Here is a 25,732-nt window from a genome sequence, read left to right as displayed (position 1 = left end):
ATAAATAATGAAAGACCTTTGCCAGCATAGTTTTTAATTTTGTGTGCTCGCTTTATTTGCTTTGCCTAAGTCTTGTGTGTTTATGGAGACACATTTAAATGGGTATTATAGCATTTATAAGTGGAGTGCAGGATGCTGGGGTTATTTTTTTTCTTTTTTGTGTCACAGACTTCAGGACAGCAGTTTTTCACCATGTATGAGTAATTAAGTGTATTGGATCCATGCAGATGACTGGTAGCACATAATGCTGGCAAGCAGTGGCATGTTAGCACAGTAAGTGCTTGGCTGCGTCATCTCTCTAGAGCCCTACACCGTAACATAATCCTACAGAGACCGAGCGCAACCTATGCATGGAGACCGCTGATTGGAAAGGCTTCTGTATAATAAAGTGACCCCTACGTCTACACTGTATAACTATGACACCGCAACACCTGCAATAAAACGTATAAAATGCTGCTAAAACTGTTAGATCATATTAATATCTTGTAGGCTCACCTCATTAAGCGTAATGCAGAAATGAATAAATTAGATAATATTGCAGTGCATGCACCATTACAGAATCAAATTTAGTTTAGTGGTGCAAAAGACGCAGCTAGTGTTTTAGGCTGAGGAAAAGTCGGGTGACAGTGCAGAGTGGCACGGTACAGCAGATCAGATATTTCAGAGATTAAAAAAAAAATTAACCTCACCTTTAAGGATGGTTTCCTAACCGCCTTTGAATTTTTAAAGCATATAATTAGCGTTGTGTTATATAAAAAAGGCTTCCAGTTGGAATTATAAGCCCCCGATTTGCAGTTGATGTTTCTTTGGGTTCCTAGAAATTGCAGGACTTGCCAGCAGTTTAAAGTGGTTGATGATAACAGTAATTGTTGGGCAGATTTTACACTGGCAGCTAAAGATGAACTCTAAATACTACTTAGTTGTTATCAGCAATAACTGCAAAGTCTCTAAGGGACAATCAGCACAGTTATGTCCATGGAAGAAATGAAACACTGCACTGGTGCTTTTGTACTCTCCAGCTGACTCTGTTCATTCCCTGTTTTTAAATCACAGCGGGAGTACTACTGTGTGACAAAACAAGTTGTATACTTGAAACTGGGAGACTGTATTTAAAAAAAAATTTGTTGGGGGTGTAAAGCGAAGCTCCCGTGCAAAAAACAGCACAATTCCAAATTTGTAATGATGATGCTTCCCCACATAAGCTGCTGCTTGTTAATTATTGTTATTTTGCACTTTGTTCCAGGTTCTTCTGTCCAAAACACACACACACACACACACACACACACACACACACACACACACACACACACACACACACACACACACACACACACACACACACACACACACACACACACACACACACACACACACACACACACCACACACACACACACACACACACACACACACACACACACTGAAACTATAGCGTGTTCTTTCACTTCCATTGAGTCCAGAAGGTGTTTGTTTGAAGTGTCCATCGCATCCTATTGAAACATTTAATGAAAAAAAGCTTAAAGGGGTTGTTCACCTTCCAAACACTTTTTTCAGTTTAGTTGTTTTCAGATTGTTCCCCAGAAATAAAGACTTTTTTCAATTTCCAAAATCGAAGTTTAAAGTTGAACGTTCGTGTCTCTGGTGTGTCAGTCTGTCAGCTCAGTAATTCAGGTGCAGACTCTAAACTTCAATTTTGCGACATTTAGTTGATACATTACTCTGGAGTATCAGCAACTATTGTATCAAGTCTAACAGCTGCCTGTAATGAAACTCAGGTATTCTGCTCAAAAGGGACGAAGATAACAAATGTATCAACTCAATGTATCAATTTAGAACACTTTACAGGGTTGGCGAACCCCCCTCCCAGAGCTGCTTTAGAAGGTGAAAAATGATACTTTACACATCAATATTAGAAAAACGATGACACAGAAAATAGAAAGTCATTGGAAAAAGTTTCTGGTGATCTATCTGAAATCAACTAGTTGCTTTAGGGTCAGTCCACACGAGCAGATTCGGTTTGATTTTCATTTTAGCCAGCGGAGGGCAGGGGGAAGGCAGTTCGGGGAGATTGTCCCCCAAAGAAGAGGCGATTTGTTGCTTCTGCGACTAATCTCCCCGAATCTACTCATGTGGACTCACTCTGAAGGTGAACAACCCCTTTAATGCTGTATTTACATTATTAGGCTAATTGTATTCAAGTCAAAATGACAGTGCTAAATAATTAACAGTGATTTAAATTGCTAATTGTTAATTAACCAAGTTTAACCCAGTTTCTTAATACTAAACTATGAAACATTACAAAACGTCACTGCTAGTAACAAAGTAGGTCAGTCTCACTGAGGCCGTTACATGATTGTACTGGGAAAGACTTTCCTTTTTGGATAACTGGGTTAAGTCAGAGTTCTCTGGCCGTCTATATTCTGTCCACTCTGACCATGTATATGACTGCAACATTTACAGTCTGTGAGTACCCCATATCTTACTATGTGTGTGTGCAGATATGGGTGTAACAACCACCCCACTGTGCTTCAGCGCTAGACAGGGTTTTAGCAACTTGGGCAGCCCTACACTCTACTACACAAAAAGTGCCAAACATATCATATTGCCTTATTGCAGAGCCCTGGCTCTAGGTTCTTTAAATGCTTGAATTGTATCATTTAACACAATTAACTGGATTAATTGCGTTAAAGGACTGATAAAATCCGTTCTGTATGATCCTCCTTTTACTGTTCTGTATCTGTTTAATAAGGTGCCGATTATTTGGTGCTATTGGGAGTGCTCACTGGTGAAAAGAAGCATTTTGACCTCTGCTGTTCTATTCCAGTGGGCAGTGGCTGCCAAAATCCCCATGTGCTATTAGCCCTAGAGTAGATCAGCAGCTGTTCTGGCTCTTTATTTAAACCCAGAGGGAGAAATTCAACCTATATGAAATTTCTGGAAAAAATAAATTAAGGGGTGAAACTACTGTTTAGTATACAGAAGTATAAATGCTTAATGTGCATGACCCACACACATACTGATCTGCAAACCATCCACCTCCCTTCCACTGATAAGCTCCAGTAAAAGTAAAACCACTCTGCAATTGAGATTCTATCATCAACCACCAGTTCTATGATTTATAATACCAGTGGATAAGTTACAGCCTAAGGGAAATTCCCCAAAATGGGAGTGAAAGTTGGTTTTCTTTTCTGTTGTCTTTAGCTGTTTATTTCTACCTTGCATCACTCCAGATCTTCATATCATTCTTATGTCTTCCCACTTGTAGCCCTGAAATAATCAGAGAATGCTTGGCCTGGTATCTGAGTACCCAAGGACAGAATTCATTCCAGTGTTTAACCATTTCACTGCTTGCTGTCTTGTAACATGGTATGATGTCCCCTTGTTGTTTCTTCTGTTGGAGATTCTGGTTTTTTATTTATTTTTAACTTAGTTGTAAATTGCTGTGAATCATGCCAGTCTGTGTGGTTTTGTGTTTTCTGTGACAAGATTTTATCTTCTAAAGGTTTATTTTGGGAGCAGCCTTGTGGGATATTTTCAGTACTAGACAGGAGGTTAGAAGAACCTGATCCTTGGGGGCCGTTGGCTGTATTATTATGTGTCTGGGAGGTGATCTATGCTGTATATGCTGCTATATTTAAGCTCCAACCTCTTTAAACGTGCAGAGGAGAGGGCCTGAATAGAAGGATCAGTAATAAAAAGTAACAATACATTTGTTTTTTAGAAGGGAGTCTGCAACGCCCATTTGAAAGCTGCAAAATGTCAGAAGAAAAAGGCAAATAACTATAAAACTATAAAAAAAGTCAATAATGAAAACCAATTGAAAAGTTACTTAGAATTGGCCGTTCTACAACCAGGCCCGGATTTGTGGCGAGGCCAAAAAGGCACCGGCCTAGGGCGGCATGCCGCCCAGCCGCATCCTGAGGAGCACTGGGATTCAAATCTCCCCAGTGCTCCGCCGATGAAGAGCGTGCTCGCGCACGGAGAGCTTCTCTTCCTTAAGGGTCCGGCACTAGGATAACGGGGGTGGGGGGCGTGTGCGTGGCATCCGGCGCTGTTACTTTGTGGCCTTTGTCCGTCGCTTCTTAAAATTTGGCCCTTAAAGGTGAACTACCCGTTTAATGGGACGACTTTGAAAATCAGGCTACTTGTTGTAGGTAGGTCCATTTTGTGTTCTGTAGGTTTAAAAGTGCCCCTGCACAGTCTGATCTTGTAGGTATCAGACATCCATTATATTTTGTTCACATTTAAAATACCCATGTAGACATTAATATTTAGAGACAATTTGCAGCTGGTCTTCATCTTTTATTTTTAGGGGTTTTCAATGATATAGCTTTTGTTTATCAGCTCTCCAGTTGGTATTTCTGCAGCTATTTGGTTGCTAAAGTCTTATTTACCATAGCAACCAGACATTGGTTTGAATGACAAATTGGAATATAAATAGGAGAGGGCCTGAACAGAAATATAAGTAAGAAAAAAGAAATTGTAGCCTATAGTTTTTGGCTGCTGGGGTCAGTGACCAGCATTTGAAAGGTAAAAAGAGACAGGCAAATAATAATTAAAAAAAAAATAAATAATGAAAACCAAGTTGCTTTGAATGGGACATTCAGTAACCACCCCTTTAAATGGAAGGAAGGAAGGCATTGTGGCCCCTTTCCCTTCCTCTTCTGCTGACACACCATTCACTAGCAGATATGTTGCAGTATCCGTATCCATAGTATGGTACATTGATATAGGTAGAGATTGTCAGCCTCAGAGAATGTTATGGTTTTCCCATCCACTGCTAATAGTGTTTCTGGAAGGAAGTGAAATTCACAGAAAAGAGAATGAAATTTAATTAAAGGAACAGTAACCCCAAAAAATGAGTGTTTTAAAGGAATGACTATATAATGTCCTATTACCCTGCACTAGAGTCCTGCAGCGGGTCGGGTACCCGCAAAAACCTGCGTTACCCTGCGGGTTGCGGGTAGAAGTTCCGGGTGCGGTTATATAGACAGTTCTGTGGATGTGCACGTCTTCTCAATAGCGACTTTTACTCATTTTTTTCGATCACGCCTACCTCCGATGATGTCACTTCCAGTTTACAATGACCGCACTTCCTGATTCTTGATGGTCAGCGGGTCCAGGTTGCAGATAAGGTACTTGCGGGTCCAAGAGGGTAAGAGTCCGGGTTGTGGATTGCAGTTTGCGAGTACGGGTCGGGTACGGGCTCCAAAAAATGGACCCACGCAGGACTCTTCCCTGGTAAAATGGGTGTGTTTTATTTCAGAAACAGGGCCGGAACTAGGCATAGGCAGAGTAGGCACGTGCCTAGGGTGCAAAGCTGGGGGGTTGCCAGGCACGTAACTTCTCTGGCTCTTACCCCTGATACGGTCATCTCTTTGGACTGTCTGTTTACTTGCACTTCCGCATCTATTCGCGATTGCTCTTCCATGGTTTTTTTGCGAATGCTAATTTGGTAACTGTCTCTTTGAATAGCAATAAATCCTTGGCAATCCAGGGTTCTGAGTCCCTTTTGTGTATGAAAAGTACTGGGAACTGGGATTTACAGTGCAGTGCCTCCACCTAGGGAACACTGAGGAGCACTCCTCAGTGTGATTTCCACTAGGAAAAATAAAACGCACAGTTTGCAATAAAACAAATATAAACTTTATGTAAAACTGTATTTAGTAACTGTAAATGCAAATCAGACAATATCATTTTACTCTGGGGAACCTGTGCGGATCATCAATGCCTGGCACAGTCTCTCAATTCCAAACTCCACACTGGGTGGATAACTGCAGAATAAATCCGGTCTGTTTAATGTCCTTTCCCCAAGAGCTCTTATGTCCCCAGGTAGCACTACATGTCCCAAGGTACCTTTCCCTTTGAAAGTAGTAGTCACTACCATGTGGCAGGTACACGAGCAAGACTGTCCTCACCATGGGGAAACACACAGTGGCCAAAGTATCCACAGGCAGGATATAGAAACTGGCTCTCCCTGATGCTCAAATACTTTCTCAAGCAGAGCAAAACGGCATTCTATGTAAATGAAATTTTAGGCGTGATATTTAGCTTTCTTCCCAGTTCATTGACTCATTTTGTAACTATATTCTAGTTCCTCACTTGAACAAGAACACATTAAAAACATGAGCAGTCCTCGAAGAAGTCTCTGAATTATGAGCTGCTTCTTATCTCACAGCCTAACGTGCTGGTGCTGAGGTAAATGTGGAGTTTGGAATAAAGTACAAGGCTCCGTTTGTCGTGTTTTCTGCCATTCGCCATATTCACTAATTGTTAACCCAACTGGTACATTTGCATTTAAAGGGATACTGTCATGGGAAAAAAAAAAATTCTCGAAATGAATCAGTTAATAGTGCTGCTCCAGCAGAATTCTGCACTGAAATCCATTTCTCAAAAGAGCAAACAGATTTTTTTTTATTGAATTTTGAAATCTGACATGGGGCTAGACATTTTGTCAATTTCCCAGCTGCCCCAAGTCATGTGACTTGTGCTCTGATAAACTTCAATAACTCTTTACTGCTGTACTGCAAGTTGGAGTGATATCACCCCCTCCCTTTTCCCCCCCAGCAGCCAAACAAAAGAACAATGGGAAGGTAACCAGATAACAGCTCCCTAACACAAGATAACAGCTGCCTGGTAGATCTAAGAACAGCACTCAATAGTAAAAACCCATGTCTCACTGAGACACATTCAGTTACATTGAGAAGGAAAAATAGCAGCCTGCCAGAAAGTATTTCTCTCCTAACGTGCAGGCACAAGTCACATGACTGGGGGCAGCTGGGAAATTGACAAAATGTCTAGCCCCATGTCAGATTTCAAAATTGAATATAAAAAAATCTGTTTGCTCTTTTGAGAAATGGATTTCAGTGCAGAATTCTGCTGGAGTAGCACTATTAACTGATGCGTTTTAAAAAAAACATGTTTTCTGATGACAGGATCCCTTTAAGGATACAGTTTTATATACAGCACCCTTAAATAAACTAAAGAATAACTAAAGAAGTAGGCTAGACATATTGTGCATTATGTTTTGTGCTTCTGTACCAGCCCAATGCATCCGCAGCCCTTTAGCAGGGAAGATCTCTGCCTGTGAAGATGTCCCAGTAGCTCCCCATCTTCTTTTCTGCTGCACCTGCTCTGTGCTGCTGTCACTAACTGAGCTTAGGGACCAACTCACAATATACTGTACACAAAGAATATAAATGTCACAATTTAAGGCTGCTTATAGCCCACTGAGCATGAGAGTGTTACAGACAAGATGGTGACCCCCTGTGACAAGTTTGAAGTCCTGGATCATTGCTGCTATCAAGAAGCTGAACCTTTAGGCTGGTGCAATAAGTTCAATATATAAAATATGGTATTTTTAGCCATATTCATTTTTTGGATTTAGTTCTCCTTTAAGCATTGCTGTACTTGTGCACATAGGGTCATAAATTCATTCTAAATCATTCAGACATTCTTTTAATTTATGGTATATTTGGTCCTATGAATCAGATATATTTTCTCTAATTCTATTTTTCTACTATTTTTCTGCTACGTCATGTGGCAGGACCTGCTTCGTAAAGCTTATGGCTTACAGGGCTATCAATGGGACCAAAACAGATCTGGTCTTTCCCCCCCTCCCATTTACATTTTAAATTGAAGCCATATTCTGTTATGGCACCTGTAATTTTATCTATGGTATTTCCCAGCATTGCAAGAGAGAATACACAGCATTAATGACTGGGTGTGTATCTGCATTCTTGGGCAATGCGCTGTCTGAACTTCTATTTATAGTGCAATTAAAGGCCCAAATGACTGTTACTGTCATCTGATTTGTAATAATTCAGTAAGACATAAAATATACTTTCCACTGTCTGTAACTTTATGCATCCTAAAGGTATGCTTTTCAGTGATCTTTCTTTATGCTAATTAAGTCGTAATGTATATATACACACACACACACACACACACACACACACACACGTGTGAAAAACTATTTGCCCCCCTCCTGATTTCTTATTCTTTTGCATGTTTGTCACACAAAATGTTTCTGATCATCAAACACATTTAACTATTAGTCAAAGATAACACAAGTAAGTAAACACAAAATGCAGTTTTTCAATGAGTGTTTTAAATGGGTTTTTATTATTTTGGGAGAAAAGAAATCCAAACCTGTGTGAAAAAGTAATTGCCCCCTGAACCTAATAACTGGTTGGGCCACCCTTAGCAGCAATAACTGCAATCAAGCGTTTGCGATAACTTGCAACGAGTCTTTTACAGCGCTCTGGAGGAATTTTGGCCCACTCATCTTTGCAGAATTGTTGTAATTCAGCTTTATTTGAGGGTTTTCTAGCATGAACCGCCTTTTTAAGGTCATGCCACAACATCTCAATAGGATTCAGGTCAGGACTTTGACTAGGCCACTCCAAAGTCTTCATTTTGTTTTTCTTCAGCCATTCAGAGGTGGATTTGCTGGTGTGTTTTGGGTCATTGTCCTGCTGCAGCACCCAAGATCGCTTCAGCTTGAGTTGACGAACAGATGGCCGGACATTCTCCTTCAGGATTTTTTGGTAGACAGTAGAATTCATGGTTCCATCTATCACAGCAAGTCCTCCAGGTCCTGAAGCAGCAAAACAACCCCAGACCATCACACTACCACCACCATATTTTACTGTTGGTATGATGTTCTTTTTCTGAAATGCTGTGTTACTTTTACGCCAGATGTAACGGGACGCGCACCTTCCAAAAAGTTCAACTTTTGTCTCGTCGGTCCACAAGGTATTTTCCCAAAAGTCTTGGCAATCATTGAGATGTTTTTTAGCAAAATTGAGACGAGCCTTAATGTTCTTTTTGCTTAAAAGTGGTTTGCGCCTTGGAAATCTGCCATGCAGGCCGTTTTTGCCCAGTCTCTTTCTTATGGTGGAGTCGTGAACACTGACCTTAATTGAGGCAAGTGAGGCCTGCAGTTCTTTAGATGTTGTCCTGAGGTCTTTTGTGGCCTCTCGGATGAGTTGTCTCTGCGCTCTTGGGGTAATTTTGGTCGGCCGGCCACTCCTGGGAAGGTTCACCACTGTTCCATGTTTTTGCCATTTGTGGATAATGGCTCTCACTGTGGTTTGCTGGAGTCCCAAAGCTTTAGAAATGGCTTTATAACCTTTGAAATTGAACTCAGGTGTGATAAACCACAGTTAAGTTATTTTTTAACAAGGGGGGCAATCACTTTTTCACACAGGCCCATGTAGATTTGGAGTTTTTTTTCTCCCTTAATAACGTAAACCTTCATTTAAAAACTGCATTTTGTGTTCAATTATGTTATCTTTGACTAATAGTTAACGGTTTTTGATGAGCAGAAACATTTAAGTGTGAAAAACATGCAAAAGAATAAGAAATCAGGAAGGGGGCAAATAGTTTTTCACGTGTGTGTGTGTGTGTGTGTGTGTGTGTGTGTGTGTGTGTGTGTGTGTGTGTGTGTGTGTGTGTGTATATACTTTGAGAAAGGCCTCGGAGAGGCCGAAACGTTAGTCGTTTAGTTAATAAAAACATTTTTTCAATTTAAGTCCTGAGAGTGCGGACCTTCTTTGTGGGATATATATATATATTAATTGTTATGTTAATCTATATATTTTAGCCTAACTGATATAATTAGTATGTATTCATGGAATACTATATATTGCCACTTTGTTTAGTGCAATAGAAAAACCACAGAGAGGTCTCTAGACATCCGCATTCTCTGCTGTGTCAGCTGATTGTCTCTATAGACCCGCTCTCTCATGGTACAAGGGATTCTGTCATAATTTTTATGATGTAGTTTTTATTTCTAAATCACACTGTTTACACTGCAAGTAATTCACTCTACCAGGCAGCTATTATCCTGTATTAGGCAGCTGTTATCTTGTATTAGGGAGCTGCTATCTGGTTACCTTCCCATTGTTCTGTTGTTAGGGTAAGGTCCAACTGGGAGATTCGGGGAGATTTAGTCGCCCAGCGACTAATCGCCTTTTCTTTTGGGCGACTAATCTCCCCGAACTGCTTCCCCCTGTCTTCCGCCTGCTAGAATGAGAAATCGCCTGCGGCATGGCACTCGCGACACTTCGTTTTCCGAAGTCATCCGAAGTTTACTTGTGAGGCAACTTCGGGTGACTTCAGAAAACAGAGGGAAGCAGTTCTGGGAGATTAGTCGATTAGTCGCCTGGCGACGAAATCTCTCCGAAGCTCTTCCTCACCCTTTGTACCGGTATTGATGGTGATGTATGTAACTGCATATGTTCTATGTATATAATTCATGTGATTTAGTTTACAGTGCTACACAATATGCTGGCGCTATATAAATACATGTTAATAATAATAATAATAATAATGTATACACCTATAATGCATCAGGATAAACTGTAAATAAAAGTAGATCCTGCACTGCTAAAGTCTATTGCAGCCGTCTCACATAGACTCCATAGATCCAGCCGGCGATTTACATTCTAGGGGAAGGCAGTTCGGGGAGATTAGTCTCTAATCTCCCGAATCTGAGCATGTGTCTCTGCCCTAAGGCTTAGTCAACACTAGGCAATTCGGCGCTAAATCTACCCGAATCGCCTGATGTGGACTAAGCCTAAATGTACTTTATGATTGAGCATAAATTAGTACAGGCTGCTGCAAGCTTTCTCTTCTCTATACCAGCTCCAGCATTGGTAGTCTTTATATAGTTTCAGAAGTTCGAGTTTTTAAAGTATGCTTAATAAGTCTGCTTGTTCATACAATCTAATAATACCGAACTGACTCCTGGATTGGGTGCATCCCTACCTAGAATGCACAGCTAGTGTAACTGGGAGATAGTGAATATAAAAAGATGACTGCTTTACATCACACTGCTATCTGATGTTTGCTGACAGGTTGGAAATGCATTACTTAGTTCTAGTTAATAAAAATATGTTCTGTCAAATTGCCAGAGGCATAGGAGCTGCTGGCAGTAGATAAATAACAGCCAGAAGGCAATACAGGTTCCATAGCCATTTAGCAAGTTTGAAATCCAGTCAGGGGCTCTGTCGAAACACATCAGTGCATTCTCCCTGCGCGATTCCGTAGTGCATATAGTATAGCATCACACCATTGGCCAACAGCACTCGCGCACCTCTGGAACACCCCAAGTATTGCAGACCAGACGATTGTTAATACTGCTTTAGCATCAACAATTTCTCTTATGAAAGGCACAGTCTAATAGGTTTTGTTTGTCCATGAAAACAGTTTGTACTTTTTTGTGAGGTGCTCTCTTATGCCAGGAAACATGCAACATGTCCTAAATGTGGCAAGTGGCCTATAAAGGCTGAGCTATTGAAGTGCATTATTTTTTCCCTTTAGTTAAGCTGCTACACTATCATAATAAGAGGGAAGAGATCCTAGCTCATTTCTTGTATTCTTGTTTTAAAATGAATCCAGAAAAATATTGTTATATCGCTTGCTTGTACTTTTATTAAACATTCATTGTTTTCTCTGCTACATTTATCATTCCTCGTATCTCTCCTCACTATTGGTTTTTCATATAGCTCATTCTTTAGATTTCAGATCACTTCTATTCAAAGAGCCTGGCCTATTTTTCCATGTCATGTAGTTACTATTTATGTCCCTTCACTCATATCTCACTGACCAGTTTTATCATTACTAAAAATTCCTCTTCCACCTTTTCCCTGGGTAATTCCCTGAGGTCAATCCACTATGACTGAATCCCTATACCCCCAATTTAAATAACAATATAGGGGATTGTCAGACCTCCATAGAATACAGTACTACCTTTATGAAATACATAAAAGATAAAATAATACCCTGCTGTACAGCTGACCACTTGCTGTCTGGTATATACATCTGGGACTGCCATGGCTAATGTTGCTACCTTTTCTTGAAAAACATACCTTCCTGAATTTTTATGCATTTCCCCTATTAATAACATTACTATCAAGCTTAATTTTTACCGGCTAGGCCGGTAAAACACCGGGCAGGTGGCAACCCTAGCCAGGGCAGTGCTAGTAACTTTTGTCTACCTACTAGTTAGCACTTTAGGATGGAACTGCTTTCTGACAGGCTGTTATTTCTCCTACTCAATGTAACTGAATGTGTTGCAGTGGGACCTGGATTTTACTATTGAGTGCTGTTCTTAGATCTACCAGGGAGCTGTTATCTTGTGTTAGGGAGCTGCTATCTAGTTACCTTCCCATTGTTCTTTTGTTAGGCTGCTGGGGGGGAGGGGCTGATATCACTGATATCATCAACTTGCAGTGCAGCAGTAAAGAGTGACTGAAGTTTATCAGAGCACAAGTCACATGACTGGGGGCAGCTGGAAAACTGACAATATGTCTAGCCCCATGTCAGAGTTCAAAATTAAATATAAATAAAAATCTGTTTGCTCTTTTGAGAAGTGGATTTCAGTGCAGAAGTCTGCTGGTTCAGCAATATGAACTGATACATTTTGAAAAAAAAAAAAACATTTCCCCATGATATTATCCCTTTAGGGTAAGGTCACACTGGGAGATTGGGAGATTTAGTCGTCCCGCGACTAATCGCCTCTTCTTTGGGGCGACTAATCTCCCCGAACTGCTTCACCCTGTTATCCACCTGCTAGAATGAAAAATCACCTGCGGCATGGCACTCGCAGAGCTTCGTTTTCTGAAGTCACTCGAAGTTTCCTTGTGAGGCAACGTTGGAAAACAAATTGCTGGGAGTGCCATGCCGCAGGGGGAAGACGGGGAAGCAGTTTGGGGAGATTAGTCGCCGCAAAGAAGAGGTGATTAGTCGCCAGGCGACCAAATCTCCCAGAATCTCCCAGTGTGACCTTATCCTTAAAGGGGAAGGAAACCTAGTTGGCGCAAAAACCCTCCCCCCCTCCCGTGTGTTGCCCACCCTCCCTCCTCCCCCCTGGCCTACCCGTCCCGCTGGGCAAATGCCCCTAACTTGTTACTTACCCTTCTGCGCAGGTCCAGTCCAGGGAGTTCACAGACGACATCTTCTTCCACGCGATCTTCTTCCTGCTTTGAACAGCATTTTGGCGCATGCGCAGTAGGAGCATTTCGCTGGTACGGATCTACTGCGCATGCGGCAAAAGTCACGAAGTACTTTTGGCGCGTGCGCAGTAGATCGTACCAGCGAAATGCTCCTACTGCGCATGCGCCGTTCAAAGCAGGAAGAAGATCGCGTGGAAGAAGATGTCGTCTGTGACCTCCGTAGACTGAACCTGCGCAGAAGGGTAAGTAACAAGTTAGGGGCATTTGCCCAGCGGGACGGGTAGGCCAGGGGGAGGAGGGAGGGTGGGCAACACACGGGAGGGGGGTAGGGTTTTTGCGCCAACTAGGTTTCCTTCCCCTTTAAACTTAACCTTCACCTTACTGTCTGCCTGGGCCCTGAAAACCAGGCTCTGAGCATCTTTACTAGATGTTACCCTTCTGGCAAAAGAGCAAGTTACTGGCATTCAGCTTTCTTATATTAACACCAGGGCTTACCTGTTCTAGAGAAAGCTACAGAGACTCACTGTACCACTTTTACCTGTATTTAACACACATTCATTATATTAAATATAATTATTTTCAGCCATCCATACATTGCATGGACACACACGATTGAGTGTAGAGTTGTAGTAATTTTACATTTTACATGTTTGCCTAGTTTCTATGAATGAGATTCTGGCTCTGCTTGGTGTTTGGCCTTGCCTTAGCTTACACTGCCTCTGATTGCCTTGATGCAGTGATCTTATTACCTCCCATATCCTTCCTATTGTATTATACTCCATTGGAAGAATCCAGCAGCAGGAAATGGCCTAGTTTCAATGAGCATGGCCAGGTCAAAATAGCCTGTATATAAACCTGTCACCATATGCCTGATAATTAGAGTTTTGCTGAAACAGTCAATTATACTTTTAAATATCATGTAATTAAATGCATTTGATACAGCTTCTAGAAATACTAATTATTTTCTTAAATAGGACTTGTGTCAAATGGTATTCCCATATTTCAGAGCACTCTGAATAATGAGTTTCTGGATCCTATCACGAAATATGAAATAAGTACAGGTATGAGATTCATTATTTGGAAACGCGTTATCCAGAAAGTTCCGAAATACAGACCATCTCCAATATATTCCAATTTAATCAAATAATCCAAATGTTTTAATATTTTCTTTTTCCTCTGTAATACTAAAACAGTACATTGTGTATTTAGGCAGTCTACAGGAGAAAGTCTAAGCTCTTCTGAGCCTGACATCCTGGAGGTTAAAGAAAGAACTGGACACAGAACTTCTAGGTCTATATTAGGAAATCTTTTTTTTTTTTTTTTCCTTAAATGATACAGGTGCTGCCAAACACAGTACATGTAAAGCAATACATTACAGTAGTCTTCTGTTCATTATTTAGTAGCTCATGATGTCCTAGTACTCCATGCTCTACAGATGGAGATCCGCTGTATTCTTAGCACAGAACAAACATTCTTTGCATATGAGAAATTGTGTGTGTGTTTGAGGGTTGACAATCTCTGTATACCTATAACAGAGGGTTTTACACTGATTAGTGATTATGCCTTACTTCTTGTGATGGTTCCCTGGATGCTCCGTCTCTGGCACCCTGTATATATCCAATGTATTGTGAAGTATGGGAATCATTCACGACAGCAGGTTAACTGCAATTAAGCTGTTTATTATGTCACCACACGACATGTTTCGGACCTGTTGGTCCTTTTTCAAGTGTGTCACACTTGAAAAAGGACCAACAGGTCCGAAACATGTCGTGTGGTGACATAATAAACAGCTTAATTGCAGTTAACCTGCTGTCGTGAATGATTCCCATACTTCACAATCTCTGTATACCACTGTGGAACAGTGACAGTGCTGCCTGTACATTATACATGTCTGTATATGATTGCCTGAAAGTGCCTGAGAGCTACCATTGTACAATCCGTACAAGTATGGAATCCAGAATTCTTGGAACCTGGGTTTTTTTGATAAGAGCTTTTCCATAATTTGGATCACCATACCTTAAGTCTACTTAATGACATCCAACACCAACAAATAACTTCACAATACCAGCTGCACCTATTAAAACAATGATGTGACAATTTTCTCAGGCCTTATGAACTGGCCACATATGGGCACATGATATATGTATTAACCTGAGAAGCCCCTCCAAATACTGTTTCTTGTTTTATGGGATAGGGCATGTGGTGTGTAAATATGCTAAGATTTCCAAGAGGGAAGTTGTAGTTCATTTTCAGTGTTGTTTTAGCTGTGATTGGGACTAGTATTTTTTAAACTGTTATTCTTATTAGATGGGAGCTGTAGTTCACTTTTTAGTGTTGTTACTGTATTATTTAACATAGTTGAGGAGTCTTGGCTGCATTCTAAGAAGGAGCGTCTAGGCTGAAAGCCAAGGCCAGCATTGCAGAAACTTTTGGCAAAAGCTGTCATGTTTCCAGCCAGGGTGTCTTAATAACTGATATTTTTGTACCATGTGTCACAGGAAAAGTGCTGCTAAAATACCCATTTCTTATGGGAAAGAGGACCTTGCACCTTTAGGGGGTCGTATTTACAAAAACTCTTTTTTCACTGTAATTAAAAAATGTTAAATTTTTCTAAGGATTCAAGTTTTTTCCCCTATAAAACGCAACCAGAAAAATGTCAGGTTTAATATATAGGTCCCTACATATATATTTCCATGTCTTAGTATGCTGTTTTGCATGCTGTATTCAACTGGTTGGATGGGAACAGGCTGGCACTGTACTTGTAATTATGATCAAGAAATAAGATGGGAGGAGTAGGAGAAAAAGGATTGTCTAAATGATCATGTACAGTCTGCTTTTATACATTGAAAGTCGAAGCCTATCATTCTGCCTCTTCATAACCTATTGTAAGTTGTAATTCGGAATCTGCAATGCATGACTGGGTGCAGAAAAGAAAATACATGAAATAATATTGATGGTTGACTGGTCAAGTTGGGTGTGCTTTCATTGCGTTACATAGAGTTTAGGGCGGCAAGTGACGCCAGGGGCGGGCCTGATGACGTGGTGATCATCTTCAATGTCCTGTCCAGATGTCCTAATTTTGAGATCCGGACTAGCACTTAACAGCCGGACAGCCCTTCCAAAAACTGGACTGTACAGGTGAAACCCGGGGCAGATGGCATCCCTAATACAGCTGCATGTCCTGATATGGAATTCTGCTAGTCTGATCCAATTCCAGTCCTATCAGCTAATACTGGAACAAACTGTCCCATATGTAAGAGGGCTTAAGCCATCCCTGGCTTAACTTTGTGTAATAGAAAAACCCAGCAATGTTATGGCTAAATTTGTTAATATTTCAGTGCAATGTCAAAGCATCTGATTTAATTTTGATACCAGTTTGCAGTAGAATACTTCCAAAGCCCTGCCTTTATAACAATATATTGTGTCTCCTGTAGCATTGTAATATAGCAGCACAATACAGTTATTGGGTACTCAAAATGCATTTACATTCTCTTTCTTAAGGGGCATCTCCGCCCATGTCTTTCTAATATACATTCATTTTTTTAAAATAAATATATTTGTTACTGAAAGCCTTGTTTTGGCTGTTTATATTCTCTGCACTATGGTTCTGACTTCTGTAAAAATGTAATAGCAGATTAAAAGACCTCGAAGAGAATGGACCAGAACAAAAGGGATAAAAAAGAAAAAACTACTGCTATTGCAATTGCATTTACATATAATTCTAAAACTATTTCATATTTAAATTACTGTATGCTGGAAATACAGTATTTGTTATTAATGATCCCTTTAAGGTGAAGCAACTCAGAATATATGACACATTGAGTGCTCTTCCTGTTGTCATTTTCTACTAAGGAAATGTTTAATCTTCTCTTGCAATTTGGCTTCGCCGTTATCTGTTTGGTGTAAAAATACCTCAACCAATGAACATTTTGTGTCAGCAATAGAACATGTCTTGTTGTTAAAATTGTACAACTTTTGGTGGTTGAAAGGTTACTTTTATTTCCTTCTGAAAGAAGGAAGGGTATGTCTTTGTGAATGACCTTGAGACAGATAAATCCATAATCTAATATTTTGTCTCTTAGTGGGAAGCTGGTGTCCCCCAAATGGAAAAACTTCAAGGGCCTGAAACTTCAGTGGAGGGATAAAATCCGTCTAAATAATGCTATTTGGCGTGCCTGGTATTTGCAATGTAAGTTATGTTTGGAATAGTGTTGCATTAAATCATATACATTAAATCACATTACATCACATAGGTTTCATTTTCGTATTTATCTCTAGTCTTTTATGCAGGAAGCCAGTGGCTTTATCTACCAGATGATTTGCTAGTTCATTTTTTTTTTTAAAGCTGTTAGTGAATGAAAGCTTATGTAAATAACAAACGCTAGTCTCTGACAGCTGGTATTTTGTGAAGCCACACTGTCACAATATTTCATTATAATGCTGACTTCAGAATTCCTGTATATCGAAATTAAAGGAACAGGGCTACAAAATAACCAAATACATGTTTATGCACAATGTACTTGTAGGCTTTTAAATATTTAACACTGTAGATTACTTTTTTGTTTGTTTTTTTAACTAAACATACTTTTGTACATTTTTTTGGGTGTTGGCTTTGATTTCTGTTAGCTAATGATGTGATAGTCAAAGTAGCCTTACAGCTGTCACCATCCAACACCAATAATAGGCAGTTTATATAGAGAAGAAGAGTTCTAGCGACCGGGGATAAGGAAGAAATACAGAAAAGTGATAAAGAAGTAAGATGTAATGAACAGGGGAGACAGAACATAGAGGTGGAAAACCTAGAACAGGGTATACAGAAAAGATGAGAAACAAGGAAGAAAAAAAGACTTGGTGCGCAGGGATGACAAAGGAGATGTAGAAGAGATTAGGGGAAGATGCAAAGATGTTGTTTACAGTGGAAACAGAGGAAAATTAAGAGGGGATAGGGGAAATAAGTAAAGACCTAGGCTGCCGAGATAAATGAGGTGGAGATCTAGGGAAGGGGGCAGAGAAAGTGAAATATTGGGAGAATTACTGGGCATGGTTATACATTGTTGTTTTTCTCTACTAATAAATGTTGTCACAAATAGAAATAAGTATTTCCTTGTAATTACCCAAAATGTAAACAGCATTCATGTCTTGCCTGCAGATATAATAAAACGAAAGAATCCTGTGTGCAACTTTGTAACCCCACTAGATGCATCTATATATTTTGAAGAGCACAGACGGCCTGAGGTATGTAATGATCTTTTGATTGCTATCTAGAACAATGTGCACCCTGTAATAGACAGGCGTACAAGCTGTTGCAAATGCTGATTGGTTGCTGGGGGTTACTAGACCAGTGAAAACATCTTTTAATTTTACTGCATTACCATATATAGGTATGGGTTTCCTTATACAGAAAATTGGTATCCAGAAAGCTCTGTATTGCCACAAGGCTATGTCCCATAGATTCCATTTTAAGAAAATAATTCTAATTTTAAAAAAAAATATTTATTTTTCCTCTGTAATAATAACTTGTACTCGATGATCTTTAAGCTTCATGAATCCATATTGGTGGCAAACAAACCAATTGGGTTTATTTAATGTGTAAATGATCTGTAGCAGACTTAAAGTATGGTGATCCAAATTACAGAACCCATATCCAGTCCCAAGCATTACGAATAATAGATCCCATACCTGGATTTCTAAATATTTATTATTCACCACATTTGCCTTGATGACAACACAGCAGTTTGTAATTCATCCCTTGTAAAGTACCGATGTCTTTGAAAGCTTCTTTAGTCTAAAACTGTTTATACTCTTCCCAGGCAATTGCCACCGATGGAAAGTATTGGAAAAGAAGAATTGAAATTGTGGTCAGAGAATATCATAAGTGGAGAACATATTTCAAGAAGAGGGTAACTGGATTCTCCATTGAATATTTCTTAACCAAAAACTTGGCATCCATCCTTTTATTTACTGAAACTTTTAATTTTAATCTTTTTTTGGTTTTTACATTTTTAGAGTGAAGTTTTAATAAAATACATTAAACTCCATTTCCAAAAAAGTTGGGACACTGTAAGATATAAACAAGAAGAGATGATTTGCAAATCTTCTAAACCCCATATTTAATTGCAAATAGTACAAAGACCACCTATGAAAGTGTTGACATTTAATAAGTTGTCTTTGTACTATTTGCAATTAAATATAAGGTTTAGATCATTTGCAAATCATCCCATCTTCATTTTTCACCATCCCAATCACTTTTATTGAAAGTGCGGTTCTAATTGGGTGGCAGCATCAAAAATTAATTGTCCTGGTATAAACCCCTACATCATAATTCCTGCCCTTGATATCATGCTCCTGCCCACAAATATCACTCGCCTCCTGACATCATGATACTTCTTTGTCTGACTTTTGCCTCTGGTAACCCTTAATTAATATTATTAAGTACTGTGGAGTTGGTTTCTTTTCTTATAAGGAATTTCTTTTATCATCAATTCAAAATTTATGAAGGCAATCCATGCTACTACTATATAAATGAGAGGTTTTCACACTTCTTGGGGTACAAGAACCCTAGAACTACCATTACCCTGGATCTGACTGAAGCCAGACTTGCTCCCAGTGAATCTTGTGCAAAAGCTGAAAATGCTATATGCAATTTGCACCCAGTTTGTGTCAAAACACAAGCACAATTGTGTCTTTTTATGATGCATATGGCCCAAATGTGTTTGGCCAGCATACATTGATTAGGCTTAATGGGAAAGTGGATGTGCACAATGTGATTTGCAGGAGGTACCTGTAAGTATACATAGGGGCATTTACTGACATTAGAGACAAACCTCACATGTGATGTGTCCCATAACTACCAATCAGATATCTGCTTTTATTTTCTAACTTGTAGGGGTCTGTTCAAATCTAATTGCTGATTGGTTGCTATGGACAACATCACCAGTGATGTTTGTCTCCACTGTTAATAAATTCACCCCATAGCATACCAGGGGAAAATACATATTTGTTAGAGACAATGATTGTTTTACAGTAAGCTGTAAATAACTGCAGAGTAGTGGGATTATGTTTTAGTGAAGTGAGAGAAATATAAGAAGGTCAACTGAAGAATAATAAAATTATCTTTTCAAATTGTTTAGCAATCGCTGAGCAAACATCTGCTTCAAGGGAAACTATAAAAATTCTCTTGTTATCTACAGCATACAAGTTGTATGGCCATGTGTTAAATTGCTCCACTGAGTTCACGTTCTGGCACTAAAGCTAATGTCAGACATTTCATTTTTTTCACTAGCGGTGGAATTTGTAATTTTGTTTGAGAGTGCACACTATTGTGTTTTTCAGGGTGTATCGACATAGGGTGTTTTATATTTGCTCAATAACAGGACATTTCTTTGTTACTTGGGATATGAGCACCCATAAGCACCCATAAGTGTGATCTACTTAGAGGTGACCATAAAACTGGCTTCAGGGGCCACATCCAGAAGGTCTTAAGATGATCAGCCGTGAATAAAGGTCCCCATACACGAGCCGATAAAAGCTGCCGACAGACCGAGTCGGCAGCTTATTGGCCCATGCGTGGAGCCATCTGACGTGCGTCCCCGATCGATATCTGGCCAACAGTCGGGCAGATGCTGATCTGGCAGGGTAAAAAATCCTCGATTCAACCACCCGTACCGCCTCAATTCTGATCCAATCATTGGGCTCTAGGGCCCATGATTGGATCACCCTATCGCCCATCTCAATGTTGGCATATCGGGTTGAGAGATTTGCTCACTTGGTGAGATCGCCAAACTAGCAGATCTCCCTGTGTATGGCCACCTTTAGATGACCTGCATGTTGCACATTTCATACCAATATGATGAAATGATTGGTAAATATTGTTATTGGCCAAATGAGTTTAACAGTATTTAACCCCCCCCGTCTCAATATTTCATAAATTAATTAACATGAAAGGAACAGTTTCTAATATATTTATTTAGCCAAGAATGTTATCTATAAAGTCTGGAGTGGATGGTTGTGCAACGCAACCTCTTTCTTTTGCAGCTCTCTAACCTGTCAGTAACCAAGTCCGGCAGATAATCTGCCAACTCGTCCCTTGGTTAAATGTTGCACAACCCTGCCTCAATATAATTTCCGAATAATGTGTGTGATGTTTTTCTACAGTTACAGAAGCACAAAGATGAGGATCTCTCCAGCTTGGGTAAAGTAAGTAGCCTTATCCCTATAAACTCACTGCTAAGTGGCAAAATGTCAGTAACAAGTTGGATAAATAAAATTAATTTCATGTAGAAGCACTTAATCTAATTTTTTTGTGAACCCTCTTTGTGATTAAATATGACATTTTAATTGAATAATGTCCATGCTTATTTGTAACAGATGAAAAGGTGATCTTTCCCCAGCAAAAGATCTTCCTTATCACTTAGGTAACTAAGCTGAGATGTTTCCCAGGGCAGCAGAGGTCCATTTCTAGGGTGCCACTGTACCCTATACACATGTCTCTGCTGCTTTTTATAACTGGCCAGTGGCCCTGCCATCTTCTCAGTTTAATCTAAGACTAGTGGCAAATAATTGATAAGAGTAAGAATTCATCACTGCAGTCAGTAGCCTTGCATTTGACTGGATGACACTTGAACACAGGACAGTGTTACAGGAAGCTTTATTATTGTAGCATATGACTGTTTTAACGGGGGAATGTAATAAAAGCCGGTAACAGAAAAACTATTTGCAATTCGAAAAGTTATGCCTTTGTGCCAACAAATTCTTGCTTTGTGAGAATTTAATAGCTTTTGTGAACCCGGAAACTGTTTAGCGACCACTTCCGACAGTGGAAGGCCGTTTGCGAATTTTCTAGTTTGCGCCAATGCTCAGTAAATGTAATAGAAATTCTTACTGAAAAAGTCGTTATGCTTGCTCCAAAAGATTACGACACCTTCAAGCACTTCTTAAGATTGTGCAATTAAAATTGGCAATGCGCATTTAAAATTTGCAATGCAATAACAGTTTGAGGAACAATATTACATTGTGAGATGTGGATTTTTATTCTTATTGGTGCAATTTTCTTTTCTCTTTGCGACTTTAATTACATTCCCCCCATAGGGTCTAATTAGTTTTCAGTACTATCCTATGAAACCTTAGCCATAAACCCATACCCACTGTTAATACCAATCCCAATTCTGTGTGTGCAATTTTGTGATGATGTATCTGGGAACTCTGCTGCTCAGCAATTCCATATAAATCATGATGATATAACCGCAATCAGGTGGCACTCGCACAACAAAATGTGCTTACTGCTTTTGGTTTATTGAGATCTCCACACAATTCACACAACTTTTTTTTGGGGGGGGGTTCTACCCCCTTTCTCAACCCATACCCAAGCCAAGACCGACACAACTTTCAGTGGCGCAATGAGTTGTGTGCCCGTGCCTGACCTCCCTGGGTGAAGCAAGTATGCATATATTGAATCATTGTGGCACACAGTTTTTGCTGGCCACAGTTGTGGGTTGGTACAGGATGGAAAAGGTTGCAGGAGCTGTGCTAGCAGCAGTTGGTCCTGCCACCCACCACATCTTCAAAAGCAGACGATTGTCCTGAACCTGCATTATTTGCATTTCAGTCCAGCCCTTCCATCACTGGCAGAACCTTTGCCTCAAGTGATTCACCATATTTCTCAGACATGACGTGCTAGGGTACACTGTGTGACATTGCAAAGTTTGCGCCTTCTTTATAGATAGATTTTTTGATTCATTATTTCATTGTGCTAAGCTTAATAGTCTTTTGTGTCTGCAATACTGCACTTTTACTCTGCCAGATGCTCTTTATAAAACTTCCAGCGCTAATTCGTGTAGCTAAATTTAGGGAATAGAACGAATATATCTAATAATTATTCTGCAGGATGATGATATTGTTCCATGGAAGAGCATTGTGGATGGCAGGGATACCCCGGTACCGATGGAGGAGGAGCCGCTTCTTGATATGGAGATGCTTATGGCAGAAATCAGTGACACTTTATTTTCTACTATTTATTCACATCAGCACAACCCAAAAGAGACTGGTATGTGTTATACACAAATGCACACACTAGGAGCATAATCTCGTCTTTAGTTGTCTTCATACCCTAAGCATTGCAGGCTTTATTTCTTAAAGTGATACTGACACTAAAAATTTTCTTTTCAAAATATTAATCTACATTAAAAGTTGCCTGTGGGTCATGTTGATCGTTTTTCGCTTAGTTCTGATTTTGTAAGTAATTGCTACTTAAAGTTCCTAAACCTGACTGTTTCGCCAACCTGACTGTCCCTTCTCAGCCTGTCAGAGTTTCTAATGCTAACGGACTCCTGCTGCACAAATATGGCAGCCCCCTCGTAGAAGAAAATGGGGGTAAGAAAGGTAATTTAAAAGCATAAGGCAAATACTTTTATGACAAAATTATAAATAGCATTCAAAGACAATGTTATGATAAAGAAAGGTTATTTTCTGGTGTCAGTATATCTTTAAGTACAGGAGAATTCATGCAAGGGGACACTGTTCTAAACTGTGTTTGAAGAAAATTGCAAATTGTAGTTATTTTGGACAATAACCCTTTAATTGTCAGGTTTTGTTTTTTTCGATACAGCTTATGCTGGCAATGCAGATATGATCCAACCAGAGCTTTTTCCATTGCAACCCAACTTAGATCTGATGGATACATTTGAATCCTTTCAAGGTGGGTAGGTTCACAGTTGAAATTTATTTTAAAAGGGGACACATGCCCCACAAATAATATGCTCTAGCTGTTAAGCTACTGCCTCCTACTTCCAGAGGTACAATAGCCTTTCTTGTGCACTGGTTCTTTGGTTTGATTTGCCACTCTTGGTGTGATCATCAGGCATACCCATAAAGCATTACTTACATGTGTAGCATGTATGAACAGGAGAGGGGAAAGGTGCTATGCTTTCAACTCTTTAGGTGGTCTTGGTCAGGCCTTTTAAGTTCCTGTCTATATGAAGAGGAGGAAGCAACAGAGAACTGCTACAGTTTTTTTTATATCCACATCGACAGACTCATTCAATACAAAATACTACACCAGATACACTGTATATTGCTCCCATTAGACTTTGTAAAATGTGAAGAGCAATGGATGATTCCTGCTCCCAATGTGGACAAACAAATGCAGCCTTCTTCCATCTGGTCCTGTCCACCTATACAAGAAAACACTGGCACTCAAAGGCAAGCAAAGGCAGGGTTATACCCTTGCATATTTATTCTGCAAACGTGCAGACATGCTTGACAAAGGGGTCTGACCCCAAAACGTTGCACGTCTGCAGAATAAATACGCAAGGGTATAACCTTGCCTTTGAGTGCCAGTGTTTTCTTGCATAGTTTGCTTAAGAGGGTGCCGATCCCTCCAACACCGTGCACCAGGCGCTGAACTGCCGAAGGCAGGGTGTGCGAGCGGGCTACAACACCTGTCCACCTATAGCCAATTTCTGTCTTAATATATCACCTAAATTTGTCTTCTGAGTATCTTGAACGGTATTAACCCCGCTAATTACGCCCACAACTGATACTGGACCCTGCTTCTCAATGGCAGGAAACACATTGCGATGCACTGGATGGGTGCAGCCCTGCCTAGTATTCCCTTATGGCAACAATTTGTTAATAATGATCATAGGCCATAAAAACTGCCGACTCTGTCCTCGTATACTAATTAAAATATTAGTCTTTTATACAAGCAAGACCATATTAATCTATACTGCATGGAGCAAAAGAGACCCTCAGTTAAAAAAGTGGCTAGTAAATACAGTGTTATCCTATTATAAATATAAGCATAGGGGCTGCTCAGGAACATTTCAGAAAGTGTGGGAACCATGGCTTCACAAGAGGTAATAGATCTTGCTCTAGATTAATGCAAACAATATTTCTGTTGACAAGATATCAACCGACACAATCAACCATTTGTTTTCTAGATATTTTCTCTTCTACTCGTCTTCCTTCTGGAGGCTTTTTTAATTCCACCTCTAATGTTTCTGCCGTCCCACTGTCAGATGCAGCATTACGTCCTTGTAGCCCTGTATCGCAGGTAAGCAGCATGTTCAGAAAATATCTTTGTCTGTTCCAAGTATACTTTCCGTTATGGGAATCTGAGTTGAGCAAATATTGGGGTGTGGAGGAGAGGAAATATAGATTTTTAATAGTGAACTGAACCCATGGTCATTTAGATCTCTTCTGTCAATTAATGTACTGTCAGTGTTGCTTAAAGCAATGGTTACAGCCGAATATTCTGCATTATCTGTCTTCTAGATTAATAACATGCAAATTAATGGTTACTTGTATATTAAAAATGCGTAGTGCAAAATTTACGAGGTAAATTTAAAGGTTTAATGCAAAGGTTTAATTCACAATCTTAATGTTTTCAGATAGTATTCCACAAATAATTATTTTTTATAGCTTTGTACTTTGTCACCCCCTTGAATTTATATGCAAACTTATTTTTTTAATAAATTAAACTTTCACTCGACAGTTTGCTCCATGTTTCTGCCAGGAGGTATATATACACCATTTTAAATGTAGTGATTCTGCTGCTTTACTGGTAGCAGTTCCCATACTTTACTACAACATAAGTTAGCAGCTTATATAATATATTATAAACACTGAGTAGGAATGTTCTGTACACACACGGAGCTATGTCGTTATAGTTTATAGCCTATTTAAGGCATAGTAAACCAGCATAAACTCCTTATACGTAGGGAGTCTTTCTCAGTTCCTTGGACAGCTGCCATTACCAATAGGATTGGATGCAT

The 25,732-nt window shown here is 39.7% G+C and overlaps 1 protein-coding gene across 1 annotated transcript in view; it reads left to right on the top strand.

The window, feature by feature from the left end:
- The window catches only part of mlxip.S (MLX interacting protein S homeolog), a 58,097-nt gene that overhangs the window by 16,287 nt on the left and 16,078 nt on the right, over positions 1-25,732 (top strand). The window contains exons 2-8 of the mRNA XM_041580368.1: positions 17,045-17,151; positions 18,112-18,197; positions 18,773-18,862; positions 21,117-21,158; positions 22,845-23,004; positions 23,566-23,655; positions 24,899-25,011. Coding sequence (XP_041436302.1) covers positions 17,045-17,151; positions 18,112-18,197; positions 18,773-18,862; positions 21,117-21,158; positions 22,845-23,004; positions 23,566-23,655; positions 24,899-25,011 — 688 coding nt within the window. The remainder of the gene's footprint in view (positions 1-17,044; positions 17,152-18,111; positions 18,198-18,772; positions 18,863-21,116; positions 21,159-22,844; positions 23,005-23,565; positions 23,656-24,898; positions 25,012-25,732) is intronic.

The sequence above is a fragment of the Xenopus laevis genome, chromosome 1S, assembly GCF_017654675.1.
Source record: "Xenopus laevis strain J_2021 chromosome 1S, Xenopus_laevis_v10.1, whole genome shotgun sequence".
NCBI lineage: Eukaryota > Metazoa > Chordata > Amphibia > Anura > Pipidae > Xenopus > Xenopus laevis.
This window is presented reverse-complemented; position numbering and strand designations above follow the sequence as displayed.